The sequence below is a fragment of the Phocoena phocoena genome, chromosome 17 (assembly GCF_963924675.1).
Source record: "Phocoena phocoena chromosome 17, mPhoPho1.1, whole genome shotgun sequence".
Classification (NCBI taxonomy): Eukaryota; Metazoa; Chordata; class Mammalia; order Artiodactyla; family Phocoenidae; genus Phocoena; species Phocoena phocoena.
Genome location: NC_089235.1, coordinates 10,881,603 through 10,907,256, shown reverse-complemented (window position 1 = coordinate 10,907,256; position 25,654 = coordinate 10,881,603). Strand labels below are relative to the sequence as shown.

At 42.5% G+C, this 25,654-nt stretch overlaps 1 protein-coding gene across 1 annotated transcript; it reads right to left on the bottom strand.

Moving 5' to 3' along the window:
* Window positions 1-3,610: 3,610 nt before the first annotated feature.
* Window positions 3,611-4,729, bottom strand: BHLHE22 (basic helix-loop-helix family member e22). Its single transcript, XM_065895691.1, has one exon. The coding sequence runs from the start codon at window positions 4,727-4,729 to the stop codon at window positions 3,611-3,613; it is 1,119 nt and encodes a 372-aa protein (XP_065751763.1).
* Window positions 4,730-25,654: the final 20,925 nt, after the last annotated feature.

Genomic DNA, 25,654 nt, shown 5'->3' with positions numbered 1-25,654 from the left:
GGAAAGCGGCCGGGGGTTTTGCCGGGTGTGGGAAGAATTTTCTCTTCAATCATGGGTTTCCTTCCCTAAAATCTGCTGCTAATGAAAGTTTGGAAACATTGGGGTTAGCGCAGGGAAAGCCGCCTAAGTAAACCACCGAAAAGTCCTCCCCTGCCCCTTTTAGATGTCCCACATTTATTCCTAGAACCCAACGCTGGTCAGCTCCTGGATTTGGAAAGAGAATTAATTTGTCTGAAATTATCAAAATGAAAATAAATGGTATTAACCCTGCTACTTTGAACAATTATACATATTTGTCTGACATTCCGATTTATTCTCAACATCCTCTCCTTTCCCCGACCCCCAATCATTTCCAGTCTCCTTCAGGACTAAGGGCTGGAGACTGAGTAATTAAAGGGTGAAAGGAGGGTGAGCTTTCCTTTTTCTCCTGAAGTTCAAGATTTGTTATTTGTACTATTTCTAATACTAGTTGAACAGCACAGAGGTTACAGAGGGAATACATCAAGGAGGCCTTCTTAATAATGAGAAATATTAAGCAGTCGAATCTTGCAGCGAATGTGTCCCCTACGATGTTAACATGCAAAAAGAAGAAAAAAACAATTCGACTGATGGCGGCTGTGGTTAATTCCTAATCAGAATGGTGGACAGCAGGGCCAGAACAATACAAACTAATGGCTGTGTTGCTGATCACTTTACCCCTTGATTAAAGGCACCCAATTATGGCGCAGAACAGTGTCATAATTATGTTTCTTAATCACATCCAGGAGGTTTAATTGCCTTAACGATGTGTTTCATTAAATGAATTTAGGTATTATAGTAGACAGTTTTCATACACAGTTGTTTTCAAATTAACATAATATTAGACATCGTCATGGAAATTGTTTTAATAATCATAATTAGACGCACCCAGGCTTTGTCTGGTAAATGCTGAGAGACGGGTCTCCTCCTGCCTGGGGGCTGCCCTGGTCTCTTCCCTCCCTCTACTCCCACTCCCAGACTGGGAGGGCTTCAGCTTCAAGGCCCTTTGCTGTTACATTTTCTGAAAAGTTACAGGTTCTGATTAATCTTTTTTGATGGCAAGTGGAGCAGAAAATACCCTCCCTCACCCCCCACTAAGTTTGATGGCATTTAGGGATATCATTATGGGCTGAGGCTACACAGACCAAAACGCATTTAGCAAACTGCCTACAGAGGAAACACTATAACTTCACCATCACCGTCTCTTTAACCTCCACCACAATAAAAATCAAACCTTCTAAATTTGAGGGCATTATTAAAGTCCAAATACAAGCCTATACAGACATTCTTTAATAGAATCAACGCCCAACCCAATCCAAACATACTCCCTTACAAATCTCATTAACTAGCAACACTAGAACATTTAAAAAATCTCTATGGGCATTGTTTACGCATGTAATTCAACCTGGTTGATTCTTCTGTCACAAAAAAAAAAAAAAGCAGGGGAAGAAGCCACAATACAATCCATCCTCAGAGAATCCAGATCCATTGCTTTTCCTTGGCTTTTAGGAAGTTGGAGATGGAAATTTTGATAAAAACTCTTTAAGAAACTTTACCCTCTCTGATGGGCCCGGTCATGGTAGTTAACAATGCCATACAGAGTGGGAGAAGAATTCCAGGGAGGGCAGGGCCTTCAAAGTTCGTGCCAGCAAACAGGAGCTCTGGACCTCCTCTGGGTCTCACCACTGACCCCATTTATCAATCCTCCAATGACCAGGCCCAGCCATCGTCCTTTAACAAGTAAACAAGTGAACTAGGGCTGCTCCTAATTGTGTATCCCTGACAAAACTTTAGTTCCACCTTCTCTGAAACTCCTTTCTTTTTTGTTACCTTTCAAGCAAAGAGTAACACAGAAGAGAGGTGATTGCTCCCTCCACAAAGCACAGCATAATGAAATGTTTGATCAAAATATTTTAATAAAGATTCTCTCTGACATAGATACACATACAAATGGTTGTACATAGCTGTCATAGTCTGATTGACCTATTTAATATATATATCATTCTTTACACATCCAAAACCCGCCAATAGATCCATCATAGCTCCCCACTCACCATCCAACCTGACAAACTGAATTAGTATTATCTGCAAGGAGTGGAAAATAGCAGGACTCCATTTTTAAAAAAGGTTTTCTTGATTTTCGTAGGATAGAAAGGCAGGCAAACAGCCATGCAAACTAAAACTGAAAGCTCGCTTTGGGTAAATAGCTTCTTGCTCTTCCTTAGTTTTATTTTATTTCTTTTAAAAATTTTTTTAGAAAAATAACAAAGGATTTCACACCATAGGCAAATCAAACCAGTCTTTCAACTTAAATAATTCTCCACAGTTAAAATAACTTATATATGTATACATATATTAAAAGCAATTAAATTAGACCTTTTAAAAATGCACAGCACAGCCTGGAAAAATATTTGCTTAGCATGTTCTTACTTATAGGATCTATTGCTGTGATGTCTTTCCTTTTTAGAATGCAAAGGAGTCCCCTTTCAAAAAAAGAGATCAATTCATTCATCGATTAAGAATACACCTTTCCTGTAATTTTTGGACTGAAGCAATTTATTAAAGCTCAATTTAAATACAGGGATGATGCAGCTGAAGATATCCAGGTGACCTTTGATAAACCTAAGCAGCTCAGATACATCAATATGTCTCTTCATACTTGTTGGCAAATAAACCCTTTTAAACACTTGGCACACAATATAAGTTAATCTATAAAACAGAATTTTAGAGGCATTAAAAAAAAATCTGCACATAAGACCCCATGACCTTAACACAGGATAAATACTGTTGATGTGGAAGGGTCATTGAAGAATAACAAATAAATACCATGAATCGTTAATACATCATTGCAGAGTGGAAAGTAACAAGGTGCACATAAATATTTTTAAATGCAATTCTTTCAGCCACAGTCAGTTTTTTTTTTAATATCACTCTTGCCAAAACTTTTGAGCATTTTCACAGGATTAAAGTTCAGAGACAATAAAAAATACAAGTCTTTCATAGCAACGTGTCTCTTCCTGTTTTTGTTTTTCTTTTCTTCATTTAAATAAATCTACATTTCAAGTTTTTCTCCTGGCTCAGAATCAAAATTTATTTTCAAGTGCCCTTTCTGATTTGTCTGAATGAATATTCCGTGCCACAAGCCACCCAACCCCGGACGACTCCTCTCCCCCTCAGCACTGGCCAAATTCACAATTATTAGTAGGATAACTATTTTGCCACGTAATACTCTCCACGCTTAATAACACCTACTTCTCAACTTATTTTTTACCCTTAAAGGAAAACTCTGCTTCCTCGCGGTCTAGGCTGCCACCAAAGTTGCCACTTTTCCGAGAAAAAAAGACATCCATACTCTATCCCAACTCCACCTCCCTCCTCCCTCCCTCCCCACCCCGAAGACCGAGATTCTGGGGATGTCGAGGCCAGAAGTCCCGTTTGTCTCTGATAGTTCTCCGCAGTTCTCGCCTCTGCTTTGTTTTCTCTGCAAGTGTTTCACGACTACGAGAGGACCAAATAAAGGGGGGTGGGGAGCAGCTTTTCACTCTCCTCTAGCTTTGGGGTCGGTCTTATGTTTTTCGGGGGTGGGGGGTGTTTAAGGCTTCTCCGTGCACTGTTTGCAGAGGCTGGAGGAGACGCTATTGAACAGGGCGCACTTCTCCGGGCAGGAGGCGGCCGGGGGCAGCCCGGCGCTGAACGGGTAGCCGGCAGCCTGCTCGTAGGCGCCAAGCGCCGGGTGCAGGGCAGCGGCCGCCGCCGCCGCCGCCGCGGAGCTGGGCAGGGAGGCGGCCGAGATGGCCTGGCCCTGGTTGAGGTAGGCGACGAGGCGCCGCATCTCCTCCAGGGCCTGCGCCTGCATGAGGATGTAGTTCTTGGCGAGCAGCAGCGTAGCGATCTTGGAGAGCTTCCGCACCGAGGGGCTGTGCGCGTAGGGGATCACCGCGCGCAGCTCGTCCAGCGCGTCGTTCAGGTCGTGCATCCGCCGGCGCTCCCGGGCGTTGATGTTGAGCCGCAGCGCCTTTTGCTCTTTGGATTTCTTGCTGCTGCTGCTGCTGCTGCTGCTGCTGCCGCCGCCGCTGCCGCCGCCGCCGCCGCTTCCCCCGCCGCTGCTGCCCCCGCCGCCGCTGCCGGCCGGGCCCCCCGGGGGGGCGCTGGCGCCGCCGTGGAGGTGGGCGTTGGAGCAGCCTTCGGCCGCCTTGACGCCGCCGCCTCCCGCGCCCGGGGAGGCCCGCGGGTCGGCGCCGCCGGCCCGCAGAACCAGCTCGCAGCGGCCGTCGCTGTCGTCGTCGGGGCTCTGCTCGCCGCCGCTGCTCTCGGCCACCGAGCCCCGGCTGGCGCTCTCGCCGTATTTGAGGCACAGAGCGGCCCCAGCCGGCAGGCTGCTCAGGCTAGGTTCGCCCCCAACGCCGGCGGTGCCTACGAGCAGCCCGGGGACGCCCACCCCGCCGCCACCGCCGCCGCCGCCGCCTCCCCCGGGCGGCGGCAACAGCAGCCCTGCCCCCTCGGGGTCAGCCGGCTCGAAGCAGCCCAGAGGCGACGAGGAGGAGGACGCCGGGCGCTCCCGAGGCGGCGGCGCCAGGGACAGGTCCATGCTCGGGGGCGGGGAGCGGAAAGCCGCCTCCAAGCGCTTGGCGGCGGAGGCGCTCAGGCTCTTGTGCAGGAAGAGGTCGTCTTCGCCCGCGGCGGCCGCGCCGAGGTGCAGCCCGCGCTCCATGGTCCAGCGCCGGCCGCCGCCGCCTGGGCTCGGGAGTCGGGCGGCGCCGCAGCCGCGCCCGAGCCGGGCTCTGGGGCTGGTGCGCGCGTCGGTCCCGGTGCTGCTGGCAGCCCTCTCCCCTTCTTTTTCTTTTTCGCCTTCCCCCGCGCTCGCCGCCTCCTCTTCTTCTTCTTCTTCGTCTCCAGCCGATGGTGCTGCCTGCTGGGGCTCACCATGGGCCGCGGCCCCGCATGGTGGGAGGGTGGGTGCGGAGGGAGTGGAGCCGCCGCCGCCGCCGCTCTGAGCCCAGCCCCGCGCCTTCTCTCCGCACCGTTTATCTTGCTTGGATTCACCTTCAAGAGATTTCCGGACCCATCAACCAGCCGCCGCCACAGACGGGGGAGTCTTTTACATCATTATCTCTGAGTAGGTTATTATGAAGAAGAGTCGCCTGTTGGGACAGAGCTTTCTACCCAATCAGGTTAACGTTTTAATTAATAGGATTAAAACGGTAACAAACAATCGCAGGCGCTATCTGGCCGCGAGTCTGAATAGTTTCATTTCCCAGGTCTGAAGACAGGCAGCAGCTAGAGCTTTATAAAAGGCGCCTGCTCCATTATTCTGCCTGCCATCTGTATACACAGCTTAGCGCATATGTTTGCAAGGCGCTGGGTCCTGTTAGTAACCCAACAACTGCCTTTAGCTTGACATGTGTGGCGACTTTCACTCATCAATGAGCACACTAAAAGCCCTACTTAGAGCCGAGGATGTTCTTTGCTCCTTCAGCAAATTGTAGATCGGCGGCGAAGCCTGGGAGTCCCGTGGAAAGCAGACGCCTCCCCCCACTGCACCCCCCCTCCCCACTCCCCTTCCCTCGCCACTACTGTCTCATCCCGTGCTACATGACCCTTTCCGGGGGAGGCTGATACTCCACCCCTGTTCCTAGGATGACTCTGGTCTGGATGTGGAGATGGGATTTTCGGGGGGAAGTGGTGTCTCCGCTGGCTTGCCCCAAATTCACCCAAGATTCTTAGCTAGTAAGACAGCAAAGCAATCGCCCCCCCCGCCCCCCCCCCCGAACACACTGCCTTATTCCGCCCCCGCTCACCCACTCCCTGCCCATTTCCTACCCGGACTGAGGCGGTGCGGGGGGAGAGGGGAGAGGAGGGGTGGAGGAGGAGAGAAAGAAAATGAAGATCGAGTTGCGTATGCAGCCCATTAGATTTTTTTAAAGGGAGGGGGTGCTTTTGCAGCCGTCTCCAAAGAACGGCTACAGTGATGGTGATTAATGAAGCACAGGATTTCCTAAACAGGAAGAAACTGATTGCTCAAACTTTCCTCAAGATGAAAATCCAGCTGTTTCGGAAGAGTCAACTTCACCGGTAGTCAGATCTTCTCACACACCAAGGAGGACATTTGTGCATATTTATTTACCCAGAAACGTAGCCGCCATAGCTAGGAAGCCATTCAGGGACATCTGGGTCTGCCTCGGTTGTTCTTAGAGGGAGAGGAAGGCGAAGTGTGAAAATAAGTGCTCCTCTTCGGATGGGAAGTGGTACACGCGGTCTTCCAGCTCCTGTGTCCCGTGTCTGGGAGCACATGGTATTTAGCAGCTGGTTTTCATCCTTATGACATAAGTAAAAACAATATTACCCAACACCCTCCAGTAAATCTCTCTTATGTGGCAGAATTACTGAAGCTTATGAAATTTTTGGTTTCTCTGGTTTCATTAAAAACCTTTTAATTGTGGCTTTCAGAGTTGGCCCCAGGTGTTGGACTCTTTTCATTACATTTTGCTCTAATGTGATGAAATTCTAATTCTCTCCTTACCATATGGTTAAATTTCCCCACTGAGAATTAGTTGAAAAAGGAGAAATAATCTATTAATCTCTGTAATAGATTCACAAATGAGGTTCGCCACAGAACCTGTTTTTGAATGGTAATATCGGAACAGTTGGGCGCCTTATTTCATAAAGGAGGGGTGAGGACAGCATAGAAACGTCTGCATTTTCACCTGAGGAAAACGGGCCCAGCGGTATCTTTTCAAAATAATTGCCTGAGATTCAATCTCACCGGGACAGAAATGCTACGCAGTCATCAGTTACCTTCGTGCCTTGGGATTGACTGGATCCCAAAGATTGAGAAAGAGCAGACGAGCTGCGGGACGCTTTCCAGCCTGGGACCCGGGCCGGCGGCTCTGGAAGGCTCGAGCCGGCCCACGTGTCTCGCCTGGGGTCCCCAAAGCACGTAGACGTGCGGGGCGGCCCTTCGCTCACCGCTTCCCTCCCGCCTCCGTCCCCCGGCGCGCGCAGCTATTAACCTCCAGCTTTAGGAAGCCAACGACATGCTCCTGTTACCGTTTTTCAATTAGCAGCTTTGTTGTCACCGGGATCATAAACAAAGGTTCTCTATAAACATAGGTGAGTCGTGTGTGCCGGATACTAACTGACCAAAGAACTCTGGCCACTTAGGGGAGGACCGAGGCTGGCACCGTCGTGGCTCTGGGCGGAGTGGAGACACGTTTCCAGTGTCTGACTCGATTCTCCCTCCGGCTCCCCTTTCTAGAGCGCTGGTACTTTCCGCAGGACGCCTGTATTCCTGCCGGCCACTCAGTGGGCACTAGAAGGGTGAAGGAGCTACCATGTCCGGGCCGGGTGGGAGCTATAGGGTTTAGCTACGAGCGCCACATGGGGCTATGCCCTGCGGGACCGGACTGGCCAAGCTGGGGCCACCGCCAAAAGCGGCCAAGGTGCCGCTAGATCCGCGACCCCCGACAGACTCCGGTCCTACGCCGCTGTCAGATAACTCAGCGCCGAAGAGCACCTCCTGGCCCTTCCCGGACCCCACTTCCACGCCCTCCTTCCTCTTCCCCCGCTCCCGCTTCCGCCATCGAAACTTCCGGAACAAACTTTTGCGCAGCTTTATTTCACTCAGTAGGAGCCCCAAACCTCTTTCCTTGGCGGTTCAAGAAAATCCCCCTGGTCTCCTCGGAGGAGGTGACTGCTTAATAGTCCCTGGAAACTTAGATTTTGGAAAGTGCCGAAGAATTTATAAGAGCTTTAAATGTGGGCCTTATAACAACCGTCGGGGAATGGTCTTTGAGGTTTATGCACTCGTAAACTTTTGCTGATTGCTTCTGGGAAGTTGTCAGGCACTTAACGCTGCATTTATCTCACAGAGCAATGAAAACACATCTGCCCGGTGTCTCGTTACCTGGTTTAATCGTCGCCAGCCCTAAGTCACGGCCTAGGCTCTTTCTCCTCACTTGAGTGGGATCCCGCCGCCTGGTTTCGGGCCAGTGAAGGGCTGACGTCACCTGCTCACTTAGCACCCTCTGGCCTTGAGAGCTCCAGAAAGCTCTGCGCTTGAACTTTGCTCTGCCAAGAAGAGGGGAAAGGGCCTGGGTTCCTGCTGTAACTAGCAAGTTGTAAGGAGAGCAGAGGAAAAGCCAAAATAAAAAATTTCTGGTTGCCTGGGAAGAAAGGGCGGGAAATTAGCCCGCGGCCAAAACTTCTGACCCACAGATGACCCCTGGAAATGAAACATTGGAAGCGAAATCCTCTGAGTCTGTGCAGTTTCAGAGAAGGTCAGGGTGAGTCACCGAAGCGATTGGGGGACAGGAAACGCAGGGGACTGTTTCCTCTGCCCAGTCATGGTGGGGCAGCTCAGGCCACTCCGTGGTCCAGACGGTGGGGTGGGCGCCATCGAGGGACACCCAGCAGGGCGCTCTTGGTGCTGGGCTGGTTGGCGCATTGAGGCTGGTTGGTAGACACATATCAGGATAGGGAGCATTCTTGGCCGAGTGTTGAGTACCAAACTTACAGACGCCAGCGCATGTTGTGCAAAGATGAATACAGTTTTGTTACAGCAGGAAGGAACACACCTACGGCTTTGAAAGGATTCTTAAATACTCAGCAAGCCGCACCGCATTGAAATTACAGAGCTACTGAGTTTTAGACCAAACTAATTTTTTAGGTCACTTACATTTCTTAGTGATCGTCTTCCTTAATATTTGCTTGAAATTTGAAATAGGAACCCACGTAAAATCAGAACGGAACACGATCTAATCCGTCATTAAAGAGTAAAGCCCGGAGTTCCTCTTTGTTATTTTTATAGCCCTGATAAACAGCTTATTACTTATCTAGATTTAAAAGTCAGGAGAACCCCAAAAGACTGGGATTTGAGTATCTGTGTTTTCTGAAAGGGAGAATTTTCCTTGTGTGTCTGCATTTCAATTTATCTATCTGAGAACATTCTAAAAAGTAAAAAGCAAAGTTTGGTAAAAATGACATGAACTTTCGCTTGGGAGCTGCTCAGGAAAAGCACATTCCCTGAGAGTGACGGAAACCCTCTGGGGGCTGCGCATACCCTGCGGCGGCGGGGTCCAGCCTGGGAGGTCGCGTCAGGCAGGGACTGCGGCGACCCAGAGGGACTTTCTGTCGCAAAACCGCGGAGGAGTACTGGCTCCGAGCCCTCCTCCGCCGCGTCCAGCGGGAGCAAGCAGGGCGCGCCCCCAGCGCTCCAGGCCGGAGCACCCTTGGCTGCTCTCCAGCCCCAGTCAGAGGCACGTTGACCTTGAAGTTGCATTTGCCTACCCCCCGCCCCTCGCCCGCCCCACGCCGTCTGGTGGCTCTTGGGTCAGCTTGAAGCCCGCACAGCTGAGGTTCATCATCCTGCGCCCCCGCCGGGTTTGTGAACGCAGGATCTACTTGGTGGCGGAGAGCTTCAAGCCCATCAAGGTGAAGTCAAGCCTTTCGGCCTCGTTTAGTCATCAATATTTTCTTACCCTCTTGGCTAGGTCCCACAAAGCTCACTGCAGAGAGATGCTATGGGTCCACGTGTGTGTTGGGGATTGGCGGGCCTAATGAGGAGGGCAGCGAGGGTGCCGGGGCCCTGGGAGCTGGACCATCACTGGCAGTGCGCCAGGGGCCCCAGCCTTACGATTGATCTGAAGTTCTTGGCAATTCCAAGTACTTCGACCTTGGAAAAGCAGGAACCTGTTGATATAAAGTTATTTCGGGAAGATTTTCCCTTTGTGTATTTTAAAGGAAAGAGGTTGATCCTCGAGACTGTTTGGCGGCAAGTTGGTTTAAGTTTGAACAAACGTTGAAGGGAAACGCTCAGTCCCCAGACAAGCAGCTTTTTCGGCGAGACGGCGCGCCCCACGCGAGCGCGCAGGCGGGTCCCCGGGCTCGCGGCGAAGGGCTCACCTGGCTCCCGAGGGATCTTCCCATTGCCGCGACTTTTAAGGGGAGGGGCACGGTATAGCGAGAGAAGAATTTGGCGCCCGTCTACCACTGCTGGGACCCCAGCGATCGGGTAGTATGCACGGATAGAGGAAAACGTGAAAAGAGTTTCTGAAGAATTCACTCCCTCCTTCGTACCTGGACATACTCCTGCGTTCAGTGGCACTCCCTAGGGACTGATAATACTTGTGTTACACGTGTTTCTCCTTTCGAAGCTTATCTTTATCGAATCTTGAAAAACATTCGATTTTTTTTTTTTTTTTTTTTTGGAGAAAGAAAAATTGTTGGGATAAAAAAGTGAACACGTTTAGGGCTTGTCTGCTGTCCACGAATTAAGGAAGAAACAAACTAAAAAGGGCTCAGTTCTGCTTTGGGATTTTAGCTCTGAGATTTAAAACCCATAGCGCCATCTCCTGGCAATGAGGAGAATGTAGTGGTGGATGACAACAGCATACTTAAATGCTGAATATGAAATATTCAAATATGGGAGACACACTTTATTTCACGCCTCAAAAATTATTTTAGTGATAAAGTGATTGCGATGACAAAAGATGAGCTGGAAATTTATGATCATTAAAGGTTGTCAGACACAATCCTGGAAGCTAATTATTTGTGAGTAGAAGTTTGTGTGTTACATTTACACACACATTGTTTTTATAGATTGGGATATAGTTATTATTCTAGGGACTTGTGATAAAATATGACTCTTTAACTTATCATAAATACATAATTTGATGGAAGAAATTAAGTCTCAGATTAATTTCTAAATCAGGATCTGAACTAGTTATTTTACGCAAAAAATACTGTAACTTTATAAATAACTCAGTGCTCTCGGGCATTAATTGACTAGTGAAAAGCAATTGCTGAATTACTATTCGGATACTTTAATCACCAAAACATTTCTCGTTCAAGTATGTGTTTATTCAGTAAAAGAAGTTCTCTTGGTTCACTTTTTGTGGACGATGCTTATGCTTACCATATATGATAGAAAGGAGATTACTGTGAACTGATGGTGTGTTGAGACATAAATTTTCCTCCTAGCTCCTCACTGAATTTTGCTATTCAACATTAGTAAAGAATCTGCCCCATTTTTCTCAATAGCCCTTCACTTTCTTTAACAGTCTTATCATCTCACAATCTTTCAGAATGTCTAATTTAGGCTTTCTGAGCCTGAAATTTCATCTGAAGCTAAATTTTTTTCCAAAAATTTAATGCACGTAATAGAACCATGGATACCTAACACTTTCGTGAATTAAAATATTTCTAAAGTATGAGTATTTTTGCAAGCTTTGCTCCCTTTTGTAAGATTGAAATCCAGCATAGAGATGATACCCCAATTAAGAACATTTCTCATCTATGATGATATGCCCAGGCCAGCTGCTTGAAATACAAATAAAAGTAGATATGCTTTTTGTAGTGTACAAAATATTATGAATATCCTTCAAAAATATTGTAGATCAAACAGACAAATGTAAACTTCACTTTGGTTGAAAGATTAATTTTATTTGATTAATTAAAGTGAAGCCAAATATTTGGACTCATTTACTCTGTCAATGTAAGCCTTTCTGTTTGAAAGAAATTTGATTATATATAGGAGGAACTAGATAAACAGATGGTTAGCTAGAGAGCTTTTCACAGTTGAAATTTTTAAACTTAACATGGATAAGTTTGACACCTTCTCAAACATCTTCGATGAGGTCATTTGATCTATTCTAGCAATGCAGTATTGCTGCACATAATCATTTTAACTTATGTTTAAGAAACATTTGACTTGGTTTTCCTATTAATGTATTTGGATTAAAGCTGTACTGTTTTGAGTTGGCCACTTGGAAATACATACACACACATTTGTGCTATATTTTCACAGTGGTAAGCAAATGTTAAAAAAGGAAATCAATAGCAGCAAGGCATCATAAGAGTGCCTCAACATAAAAATAACATTCCTCTGATGAAATGTTTCACTGAAACTACCTGAAGGGGGCCATCGTTTGCTTACGGTGACGTTGGCAGGCAAACCAGGATATCTGTCTGTTGTCCTGCAGTGCCTGTGTGGAGAATGGATGATGTTACCGTGTGGCAGAGAGAGATGAAAGGTAATCCTCAAAGTGACTTAAGAGTCTCCTAGGCCTTAGGTACTTATGAAAAAAAAAAAAAAATCTGCCATCGCCTTCCCAGATAAGAAGTTGAGGTTTTCCTAGGAAGGTTGTTTTGTGATACGTGTACATACTTAAATATCCTTACTCCCCTGAGTTACCTCCCATATTCCCATTGTTTTTGAGAACAAGGGTCATGGGGACAGAAAGGAAGAAAAAGGAAGGAAGGATAGGAAGAAGGAAGGCTGAGGAAAAGTAGGTATGCAGAGTAGAGGACAAAGGATGCAGTTAGGGTGTTTGGTGTATGTGGAAAGTGCTTGTCTCATGAAGATGAAGTCTGCTTTTCTTTTCTTTTCTCTTTTTTTCTTTTTTTTTTTTTTTCTTGCGGTACGCAGGCCTCTCGCTGCTGCGGCCTCTCCCGTTGCGGAGCACAGGCTCCGGACGCGCAGGCTCAGCGTCCACGGCTCACGGGCCCAGCCGCTCCGCGGCATGTGGGATCCTCCCGGACTGGGGCACGAACCCGCGTCCCCTGCATCGGCAGGCAGACTCTCAACCACTGCGCCACTAGGGAAGCCCTGCTTTTCTTTTAAAAGGAAGTTTTTCAATCCCTGGTCGGGGAACTAAGATCCTGCAAGCCACGTGGCATGGCCATAAATAAATAAATAAAAATAAAAAGAAGTTTTTGAATTATGATTTCTACACATGTCCAAACCTGATTGCACTTGTCTGTGATTACTTTAAAAGACATGAGTAGGTGTAGTAGAAATAGCAGATCCCGGGCAATGTAACTATGTAATTTTTGGCAGTTTCCTTGATCCTACTTAGCTTCCAGAGGAAAATGGATCCATTCATCTGCCTTTCCTGACCACCCCTGGGTGTTACTCCAAGGAGACCTTGTGGAAGCATTTTGTAATCACTAAAATGTTACGTGAATTGAATGTTAGCACTTTATTATGCTTCTTTGACTGTTTCATCTAATCCAGTTCCATCACCATTAATTATCATTATTGGTTTGTATTTTATTTACTTAAAAAAAAATCACAGCTCTCAGGTGCTGGCAGATTTTAGAGCATCTTTCACTGCTGGGGCCATGTTGGAGGGTCCTGGGAGTAAGAGCGATAGGTACTGGACCTTTTATGTTCCCACCATCAGAGCCCATCTCCCCCACTGCTCTCCCCTCTCCTGAATATCCCTACGCCCTGCTTGGGGAGCACTTGCTCTCTTTCTGCGGTCTTGGATGAATGAATTTGCCTCTAGCCAGTTACAAAGTGGTCACCATAGTGTGATTTGACTGAACTAACTGGTGTATGGATGGAGAAAGGGCCGTGGATTTGGTGCAAAGTCAATTCTGACTCGGACATCCCCCTGTGCTTCTATCCTCTACCACAAGCTTCTATTATAACGCTTCCAAATGTGTGGACCACGCTTTTCAACTTAGTGACATTTGTTAAATTAATGATTGCATCATTTTTCTTTCTTCCGTCTAGTTCATTAATATAAAGCTTTGTGAACCCAGATCTATCACTGGTCTTAGTATGGTACTTGTTTCTTCCTTCCCACCGCTGGATACATCAATGCTATTATTATCTCTGTTGTTTATGGTCCATCAGGCAGTTTTCAATTCAGTTGAGGGTGCTCACTTCAAAGCCAATTTGAATTAATTTTTTATGAAAGATTTATGGAGACAATGTATATCAAAGGTCTAAATTTATTACACACCTTGCTTTCCCTTACCCACTAATTTAGTTATTTTTCTCAAGAAAGGAAATCAGGTTTGTCCGAATTATTTTTCTTTTTATTCCTCAGCTGTTTATTGCCTCCTAGGCAATATTCATTATTCTGTAACGTTTGAAGATAATTTCTACTTAAATTTTGTTTTATTATTTTACTAGAATCAGAGTTAAATCAATTCTTTGTGGATTGAGAAATGCATTTAAGGTAATGTGATGGTAACATTATTTATAGAGATGCATTTTATAGATTAAGGGTGGAAAGGCTGTCCTAAACAAGGCAAAAATCCAGAGACTCACACAGAAAAAGGTTGACCCATTTAACTACACATTTAAAAATTAGACTTCCTGTTCTGCAAAGAATTTCACCATAAACAAAGTTAAAAGACAAATAGCAGACTAGAAGGAGAAAATAAATACATTAAATATACAAAGAGCTTCTACAAACAAGAAGCTATCTAATAGAAAAATAAGAAAATAATTTAATCTGGCAACAAGTAGAAAAAATATAAATGTCCAAAAAAGATATTAAAAGATGTTCAGAATCCTTAGTCAAAAGAAAATATAAATTAAAACATTTTAAAATAGGCAAAATTAAAAAAAATAATAATATAGAGAGTTGTGAGGAAAACGGTTGTAGTGAAAATCAGTACAATCTTTTTGCGAAGGGGATTTTGGGTCTAACACCTAAGACTCTATCCTATAGAAATAATGGCAAGAGTCCTATAGATACAGGTATAAGTGTTTTCCGAAAAGGCAAAAAATATGAAACAGTGTTCTTTAGTAATCAAATTATTAAATAAATGACGGTGTCTCCATTCTATAAAACAGTATGTTATAAAAAGTAAATGAAGTCAATCTATCTATATACACTGACCTGGAAAGACTTCTGACACATGATTAAGTTGAAAAAGCAAGATGTAGAATCTAACAAGGTCATTTTTGTTACTAAAAAAAAGGTATGTGGGTGGACACATTCAGGAAAAAATTTGAAAGAAGTTTACAGAACAGTTACACCTGTTTCTCTCTGGGAACTGAGGTTTAAGGGTGAATGGTAGGGTTTTTCAAGAGTTATTTTAAATAGTTTGATAAAGATTATGGGTGACAGACAGATATTTACTGTCTGTTACGCGTGTAGATTTTTTTTTTTACAATTAAAAAAACTTAAGAATAAATGATTAAATAAATGAAAGTGTTAATATTTCCTGTAGGTTCTTTGCATGATTATTCATTCTCTTCTCTTTTTAAAAATATTAAGAGTAATTTTCCTAATTTTAAACACTTGCTTTCCGTAATTTTGCTTCTCACATTTTATTACCTAAAACCATTTTCTTTCATGTTGTTTGGATCAAGAATGCATTTAAAAATAATAATGATATGTAGGATATAATGATATATCATTGCTTAACCACAGATACCTGCCCTTTATTACTAGTAATTAAAGTTTTGAAGAAAATTTATGATAATAAAATATATTATATATAATATGCTATATAGTATGTATTATCATATATTATATATGATTATATTGCAACATTAGTGACTTTATTGAATTTCAATAGGAATAATTCAGTTTTGCTTTGTAAATTGAGCCATTTTATAACTTCTATCTTAGCTTGATCACAAAACTGTTTTTTAAGGAGCAGAACAAATATAGATTTTTGTGTAGCAAGAATTCTCACTTTCAGCTTTGACAAAGTGATTTTGGGGTATGACTTCACCCTTTGATCTCCTTACATGTGTTTGTACCATCATTGGCCCATTCTATTTCCTGGTTCAAAAGTGGAAGAACGATGGTTTTTGCCTTCGAGGTTACTAAAATTCACACTTTAATCTTTCAGGGACTGCTATTTTCCAGTCATACTCAGATGTCTGATTGTCAGCTTTATGTCTTGGAAAGAATTCCTCGCAATTCAGGTACACTAAAGTATGTATCTCCAGCTAGCCTCTGTGTACTATATAACTTTTATAGTCATGATAAAAAATAATTTATTGAAAAAACTTAAACCTTTTCCAACTCAGGTGACTTTTGATTTAAATGTCTGTGATCCTGGCTGTGGTATTCAGTGATGGCAGGTTTCTTTTTTTTTTTTTCTGAATTAAGTTTGCTGTTTATATTACAAAGTTTAGAAAACATGAAAGTAACATCATCTCAGAGATAACTGGTTAGAAGAAATGGAAAGTCCATAGTGTCCATTTTACCATTACTTGCTTTGGAATCACATTTAATACAAGGCCTAGAGATATTTCCTATTCTTTGTGTAGTATTTTTCCTCTTCTATATATTTTTACTTTTGGGGGGCTTCTGTGTAGTAAAGTCTAAAATATAGCAAGCTTCAGTCTGCTATGACTATTGATTGGAAAAACCTTGTTAGGTGAAATTATGAGAAGCAACTTAAGCTATTAACAGTAACCGCAAATATTTAGAATAATAATTATTAAAAGGCTTTTAGGAGGTTATGTAAAGGTGATGGTACAGGCAACAAATCTCTGTGAATGCTTCAGTGCTTAACCTCTGAAGACATAAACTCTCAGTATATTGTGATCTGAATTTGGAGGCGCTGTGCTGACAGCGGTATTTCCTATGCACACGGAGGGAGCCGACAAGATCAAGGTGTCCTCTGCAGCCTTAGACAGTCTGGTCAGGGATTGTAGCTGTTACTTGCAAGGAGTGTTTCACTACCTGTGGGCTGCTTTGTTACTTAGACTTTTGGCATTGAAATGAAATCACTCCTTACTCAAATGCAAATGCAAATAGCACCAAGCTATTTTTATATTTGCCAACTGAGCTCTTCTGACTCGGACTGTGGTCAAAGCAATTAAGTCATCTTTCATCTGTGGGTAGTTTGATGTGCCAAGACCCAAAAATATCATTTGTGTTCATCATGCTACCATTTCAAAGAAAGCAGTTTGCATAGGACTTAAAGTCAGGGCAGCTCTTCACTGTTTTTTCGTTACTATCAACCCCCCTTATATTTTCTAGTTGCTGATGCTGTTATAGCTTTTATTTTTCTTTTTAAATGCATGGGACTTTCTTTTCATTTTAAAAATATGCTATGATACAGAAATAGACATGTTGAATACAATCTCAGACTACAGTTATGAGGAAAGCTTTTGTTCCTTGTTTAATGAATACAGACACTTTTTGTGGAACTTGATGTTAAAGTATGAAGACATGATAGTTATCTATAGAAGCTTTAAAATCAATCTCTTCCATCTACATCAAAATATACTGATGGATAATGAAAGATAAGAGAGCAAAACTTTTTTAAGGAGGGACGATTTGAATAGTGCTAAGTTACTTAATAGGATCTCTTAAATGAATGCATGGAAAAAAAAAGAATCTCCACTATTAAATGAAGTGTCAGAAGAGGAAGTATATTAGAGAGGTTGACAGATGACAGTGTTTCTAAGAAGCACTGATTCTCAGTGAGTGCGACTTATAACAGAGGTGACAGTTTTGAACCACGGGTAGGTTTGAGAGGTAAAAGAAAGAGCAGAGGGCTCCAGCAGGAATTTCTTCAGCCTATTTTTGAAGAGTAACCGTCCTGCAAGGAGAAACTATGCTTCAAAGCTCATTAGCAGGATGTGATCTTCATCTTGATAAGAGTAAGCAGTGAGTTTAAAACTCACCTGAAGGTGCAGAATCAAGAAAGCCCCTGCCTCTGTGAAGCATGTCAGAGTAATTTTGTAACCTAAATTAAGGTAAGTGGTGACAAAACCTATTTAAACATCCCAGCGATGCCTCTATCTGTACAAACTGGATTCAATTCACGCAGTGCAATTCAACTCAAATGGACCCAGAGCAACACAGCAAATATTCTGTGGTCATGTACAGGGCTTTCTTTAAATCTTGTTTCTAAGAAGATTGCTTTTGGAAACAGATATCTAATTAATTTTCTGTTAATTAAATTCTATTTTAACAACAGCAAAAGAATTCTGAAGGAGACACGTGTTAATTGTTGGCAGGCTCTAGATGCTGTAGGGGAGAGAAGGTGTGCATTAATCAGGATGAAGCTGTTGTATGAGGTCAATGCCACCTATGGCCTAGTGGCCTAGATGGCGCCACTGCCACCTAGTGGCATGAGTTTGTGGACACGGTACATGTACGTGGAGTATCTAGTTAATTCAATGTAATTTCAGTAGCGGCAACCGTTATACTAGATATCCTAAAAATAAATTTTCTACTTGTGATTGAAAATATCAAAATTTACTTTTCTCTTCGAGGAAAGACACCCCTTTTAGCACAATCTCTTCTTCTTAGCTCTATATACACTCCACGGCCCTTATAATTGCATATACATAGTTTACTTTAGAAAAGTGATAGAAAATAATCACAGCATGCTAGGCTTGTAAATTTATTTGGCGGTTACCGAGGCACTTATTGCAAAATAGGCCATTAGATAGGCAAACAGATACTTCCTGAAATCTCATTTTATAATATAAAAATGGATTTTATGGATTTTCCATTTGCTCAAATGCATAACATAATTTTAACACTTCACATGCTTATAATTACTTAAGATTTTTAAGGGTAGCTGGTGAATGCTTTCATACATCTTAGCTTTCTCTCTTTCACTGATTCTCATCTTCGTTTGTTTCTAACACATCTGTAAACACATATTTGATATTTCATATTCATCGTATTCAGGTTTCATCTTCTTTTCATTGTGCTTTCAGTTTAATTTGTGACTGTGAATAGTTACACACTTTATCTTATGTCTTAAAGGGAAAAAAAATACTTGCCACGTTATTCTATGAATCATGTACAGGAAGGCAGGTTGCTCCATTACTTGGAGTGTGAACTCCAGCGCAGCAGGTGAAATAAGTGAGGAATGACCATCTTCTGAGACACATTCAAGCATGATGTTCATGGGGGCAATAGCGTCCATAGCTGGCTACGCTTAGCGTTTTCTTGACCTTCTATTATGAACTTCAAGGAGTCAAGGGACCTGGAGTCTGGTTCCAGTTGTCTGGTTAATTAAATTGTATGACCCTTAACCTCTCTGATCCTCAGTTTCTTAATCTATAAAATGAGTCTATGTAGTAGTGTTTTCCTATCTGGCACCTATCAGGGGAAAGACTGGCTGGCTCCTGATTTCGTCATAGCAACATCCAATGCCCAAAGGCAAGGCAGTAAAAGAAACCTGATTCTGAGGCCAAGTGTGACCCAAGAATGTTACACCCATCCAAGCTGTCCATTAAGTCTGAAGGCAAGAGGCAGCTATTCCAAAACTATTCAGCATTGTCGAGTCCTTCCTAGAAAGACAACTTGATGTTGAAATTTAGCCAGCTAGGCAATTAACTAAAATAAAGAACTCAGGAATGAAGACAACTTGATGAAAGGAATGGAGATGAGCATTTCATTTCAGTATAAAACTAAGACAAAACATCTATGGGGATTATTAGAGTTGGGACAGAATGTAAACCTTGACAGGCCAAAGATAAAAAAAACACGAAATGAAAGACAGGAGAAAGTGTTCGTGTGAGGATCTCCTCGGTTTACTATATGATCGATCGGTAGTACTTAAAAGTGAACTGCAGGCTTCGTCAGTGGGGCTCGCTCGCGCGGCGGTCGCGGTAGTCAGGGCCTCTGGGTTCAGTAGCACGTGACGGTTGTGCTGCCTCAGCCGCTGTCTTTACTGCAGCGCGGGGCCGGGTGTGCGGGCGGGAGGAGACGCGGCGCCGCCGGCGGTCCCCCTGAGGCTCGAGGTGAGACGGGAGGCCTGCTCGTGTTCTCGGGCCTGTGAGGACCCCTGGGGGCCTGGGTACGCGGCGCCGCGGCCGAGGGCCTGAGGAGCCGGTCGTGGCTGGGGCCCAGGGGTCCGGCTGGGTTTCGAGAGCTCAGGCCCAGGCGGACGCTCGGGCCGTGAAGGGCGAGGCCCGAACCCGGGCCGCCTGAGTTGGGTAGCCAGGCCCAAGCCGCGCCGGCGGGGTCGAGAGGCGTGGCAGGTGACCTAGAGCCTCTCTTGACCTCTGGGAAAGCTAACTTCTCCTTCTGGCTTTGCTTCTAGGGCTTTCTTAAGCCTGTTGTTGGCTGCTTGTGAAGCTGCGAGGTGTTCTGGTGTAACCGGGTAAAGGTCTGGAATAGGACCGGGCCTAGTCGGTATCCCTAGTAGTGGGGAAGGGTGATAGTGGGCCGAGAGAGAATGTTTAGGATTAGCATTACAGGTTCAGTATTTGAAAATTAAAACCACAAAGTCCAAGACTGGACTCTGGTAGCCTGACGAGTATGGAGAATGTGGTAGAACACGCAGTGGTTGAAAAATTTCAGTCCTAACATTTACATCTATTTGGGGATGCGGAGTAAGTAAACTAGTAAATTCACAGGATTTTTAAAGCAGGAAAGCTCCCAAAAGCTCTCTGTGGGCAGGTTGTTTTATAGTGGAGGAAACTGAGGCCCAGAGCTCTGAATGATTGGCTCAAGGTCATGCGATTAATTTTATGATCACGTTGGAATTACTGTTGAGGCAGATTTGGTGTAGCTGTTAAGGCTAAGCCCTGATTCAAGTCCTTCATCAGCAATTTGTTGCTATGTGAACTTGGACGGTTTACTTCCCCTTTGTGCCCCACTTCTCTCCAAATAATGGGTATAATACGTGGTGGAGTTGTTAGAATTAAATTATAGATAAAAAAGGACTTTAACTGCTTGATAAACGATTGAAATAAATTGTTATGGTCTGAATGATGTTGGTCCACTACACCAGCATCCTACTTTTTGAGTTGGTTAAGTCCTGGGACCTAAAGTCACATTTATGGAGATAGAGGAAGAAACTGATTTAGTGGATTAACTGCTGGGCATGACACAAGTGAATGCTGGCTGAAGGAAGTTAAACTGAACTGAATATTAAAAGGTTGGGAGGACAAAGGTGAACCACAGTTGGGCTCTTTACCTCTAATTTAGGAAATGGAACATTTTGCTTAATTTTTTAGTAAGTAGAGTTGGTGGGTTGGGAGGATTTGATTTGTTTTGGTTTAGTTTCTTTTAAGGGAGGAGCTGTGTTGATCTTAAAATCATTCTGTATCTCAGTCTTTTGACGGTGCTGTTTAAGGGCCATGAATAAAATCACTGCTGAATTGTAAATAAATAAATAAATAAAAGTGAACTGCAGTTTAAAAAGTAGCCATAATTAATTCCAACCCCTCAATCTTTTTCATTGTGATTTTTATTAATTTTAGTGGGAAGACTTTATCTATAATTAGAATGTTTTATGCTTCAATTCTGTTTTGCTGTTAAGTGCAAAAATTAAATAATTTTAAAACGTGCATAGAACGATCCCTATTTTATAGTCATTTATGTCTCTGTCTTTATCTGTATTTATCCCTATGAGGATGTCTAGGCTGATGATCACTTATGTTTCATAAGAATAACTTCTAGCTAGTTCGATTTGAAGTCATTATTTCTTTGGTTTTTTGGTATTTTTTTTTTTTTGGCTGGAATGTCATAAAAAAGCCATTATCATTTATAAAAGTAATTTAAAATAAAAGAATAAAATCTGGTGTTTTAGCTTTAGCTCATACCATCCCCTTTTCCTATGGATTTTGGTTTGGGACTTTGTTGATTATAGACTTGGAGTGAAGCATTTAAATATTTTGTTAATTTGGGTGACTAAAATAACTGGTACTATTTGACATGCTGAGTGCATAACACAAAGATAGTATTCAAATTAAATATTCTACCGGGTGTATCCTTGCTCCATACATGTAGTTTGCAAATGTTGCTTATTGTGTATTATGCATATTATGATTTCCTTTGCTACCTAAAACTGTGAACTTTTGTTAAAATATCCATTATGTTGCTTCCAAACTCTTAACTCCATGTTCTTAAAATTGTATATAGTAAAGTCTGGTCCTTAAAAGGAGGGCTTTTGGGCTTCTCACATGGAGTCTTAAAAAGGGTTAAACTCTCATCCTCAGCAAAAATCATTATTTGCAGTGTGAACATGGAAATGTAATTTTGAAATTCAATCTATGTTTTGGGAAAAACAAAGCATTTTTGGAATATTTGATAGTGATTAATTGACAGTAATATGCTGTTTAGACTTTTTGAGGGCACCTACTTAAAAATACTAGGGTCTGGCGGAGAGCAGGAATGTGTCCTTACCCACTGACAGCGGTAGAACTTCCACCGTTATCAACGCAGATCACTCAAACAGCCCTTGGCGATTATGTCTACTGTTCTGTGTGATCTACACCCTCTATTGCTTTTCCATCTTCATTCTTTCTTGATTGTCTCATTACACATTTTTATTTAAAATTGTTTTCGCTCTTTCACTTGTCTTTTGTGTAATAATTCTATTTAATCCTGCTGGTAATATTAAAATAGACATAAGGAAATTAAACTTAATACTATGCTCACTCACTGGATCCCTTCCATATACTTAACCACTGTGCTACGCTTTAAGTGGTACAAAGGGGAAGAAAACACAGACCGTGTTCTCAGAAACTGACAATGTAGGAAGTAAGATGTGGAAATAATAGATCAGTTCTGGTTTATTTGTCTCCAAAAGCAATGCTCTTTCATTGCTAAAGCAATAGCAGTTTTGAGTATAATGAGAACATGAGTTTTAAGTCACAGGCATGAGTTTGAACCCTAGCTCTCTTGCTTAATAACTCTGAATCATATGTCAGTTTATTCAAGTTAAAAAAAATGGAAATGATACTTCATGCAATTGTGATACAGAATACATGAGAAAATATTTGTAAAACTAGCTCACTGCCTGGTGCATAGTTTCCCTTGATAATAATTAGTTTTCTTCTTCTTCACTTAACTCAGAATATTTGCAAAATAACTAGCAAATGTATTGCCGGTATCTATGTGTTATTTTACTATATTTCACACTTGTATCCTTATAGTATGTGAATCTATCTCTATATCTATCCTTGCAGTTTTCCCTCTTATTATGTTTTATATATTTAAAAATTTTTTTATTGGAGTATAGTTGATTTACAATGTTGTGTTAGTTTACAGCAAAGTGAATCAGTTATACGTACATATGTATCCACTCTTTTTCTTTTTTAGATTCTATTCTCATACAGGTCATTACAGAGTATTGAGTAAAGTTCCTTGTGCTATTCAGTAGGTTCTAATTAGTCATCTATTCTATATATAATAGTGTATATATGTCAATATCAATCCCAATCTCCCAATTTATCCCTCCCCCTCCCCCCTTGGTAACCATAAGTTTGTTTCCTACATCTGTGACTCAACTTCTGTTTTGTAAATAGGTTCATTTGTACCATTTCTTTAGATTCTGCATATAAGCGATATCATATGATATTTGTCTTTCTCTGTCTCTGACTTACTTCACTCAGTATGACAATCTCTAGGTCTATCCATGTTGCTGCAAATGGCATTATTTCATTCTTTTTTTATGGCTGAGTAATATTTGGTTTTATATATTTTTATTTGTATTGGATTATACATTGTCTTGAATTATTGCCATTTCTTTTATTATTATCATTATTGATTGATTGAAACATTAGTGCCCGTGTCTCTCATTTTCTGTAGTCCCCATGGTGAGAGCAGGCAGCCATTCCTCCTCCAGTTTGCAGCAGGACCTGTTCTTGCTTCTTGCTTGTGGAGGAAGAGGTGCCTTTCCTGCCATCACGTCCCTCCCCATTTGTTCCATGCTGTCCCATTTTCCAGGGAACTCTCCTGTATCTCACACCACTCCCTTTCTGTGGTAGCATTTCCTGCAATATCCACCAGTCACTCCAATCCTAAAACAAAACAAAACGAAACAAGACTGTCCCTCCTCCTTACAGCTTCCTCTAGCTACCTTTCTACATCTTTCTTTCCCTTTCATGCCAAGTTTCTTAAAGAAGAACCGTACCTCACTTCTACTGCAATCCTCAAACAGCTACAGTGTGACTTATCCTACTGACACTCAGTGAAAATTGCTTTCACTAAAGACAATTTATGACATCCGGGTTCCAAAATCCAATTCACTTTACAGTAAGTCCCCTACATATGAACCTTCAAGTTGTGAATTTTCAAAGATGTGAATATGAGATCACACGTCCAATCACGTGAGTTAGTTCATGTGTCTGGCATACTTTTCAAGGTACTGTACTGTAAGATTAAAAACGTTTTCTTTATTTTTTGTGTTTGTTTTTTATGTATTATTTGTGTGAAAAGTATTATAAACCTATTACAGTACAGTACTGTATAGCTGATTGTATTAGTTGGGTACCTAGGCTAACTTTGTTGGACTTACGAATAAATTGGACTTACAAACGTGCTCTCAGAACAGAACTCATTCGTATTTAGGGGACTTACTGTAAAGAAACTTTTCTGCTCTTACTTGACCTCTGTACCATGTTTAAGAGTGGACCCTTCCCCGTCTCTTCATCCAGCCATACTGACCAAGTGCTGTACTCTCCACTTTACATAGAGATTCTTTCAACGACAGCTTTTGTTTCTTGCTCGGCCCCTTCACTCCATTTTTTATACGATCTGTGATAAATATTTATTCTAATAAATAGGTGTTTAGGTCAAAAATCAACTTTAGAAATAAAAATATATTACTAGTGATGGTAATATATTACTAGGCATGATAACCAACAGCTCTAAAGTATCAGTGGTTTAGCAAATACAGCTTTGTTTCTCACCCATGCTGAGTCAAGGTGGATGTTCCTACCTGGGCAGCTCTCCTGGGTTGCTTTCCTTCATGTGCGGACTCTGGGATTCAGCTTTTTTTTTTTTTTTTTTTTTTGATGCCACTCTCTTCAATATACAGGGCACTGTGGGAAGGAAAATGATTATGGCAAGAGCACAATTACTAATTATCCTCCTTAGTCTGGAAATGACACACATCACTTCTGTTCATGTTCCATCAGCTGGAGTAGGGGAAATGGAGTTCCTGGCTGGGCAGGTGCCTCCCAGGAGTGACTCTAAAATGCAGAAGGGGAGCCCGGATCTTCAGTGTTAGCCAGCTACAATTTATTATATTTTTCAACTTTTATATGACTTCAACAATTCTCAGTAATGATTGCATTTACTCTCCCAAAGGGTAATTAACTGCTCTTTTGTGTCGCACCAGTGATGGCCATTAACATTCACTGTTATTTGAGATGCTGATGCATTTAATGTTATAATGAGGTCCCAGGGAATGTAGCAGATTGGCTAAGGAGAGACCTTGTCTGTAGCTTCTCTCAAGTAAAACAACTTTCCAGTGCCTCTCTGCCTCACTGATTCACACTCTTTTTTCAAATCTCATCTGAAAACATGCCTTTCTCCCTGGACTATGCATCTTAATTTATTTCTTCCTCTGCTCTTTATTATTTAACTTTGTATTGTTTAATTAAATTAGGTTACATTATTGTGTGTTGAAGATGCTATGCAAAGGAAAGCTCTTATACAATATTTAGCATTTTAACTTCACTTGATGTTTCCAAAGCAGTTTACAGTATTAATTAGTAAATTGTCACAATATTCAAGGGAGGCAAATTAATTATATCCTGGGGTTTTTGGGTTTTTTTTTTTTTTTTTTTTTTTTGAGAAATAGCCCATCTCAGTGAAGGACAAAAGGGTGTACTTTTCTTCACAGATACATCTGTGCTAAAGTCCTTCCCCTTGGCCTAATACCAATAGAAGTTTATAATGATAGAAGTGTTAGAATGATTTCTTGAAGTCCTACAATGCGTCAGAAACTATGCTAAACACCTTGCACAGGTGAACTCTTTAATTTTCACAATATCCCTGGTAGGTACTTTGAGGTATTATGCCTGAGGTCACCCACCTCACGACCTGAGTTGCCTCATTAGCATTGATGGAAGAAGATAGTCTAGTGTGGCACGAGGCCAGTAACGTGCACTTGATTCTGGGCCTGTGCCATCAACCTGTGTCATAGCTCTTCATTAGTTATCCAAAAC

Excerpts from the sequence above, each read along its gene's own strand:
- BHLHE22 (XM_065895691.1), bottom strand. The coding sequence starts at position 4,729 with ATGGAGCGCGGGCTGCACCTCGGCGCGGCCGCCGCGGGCGAAGACGAC.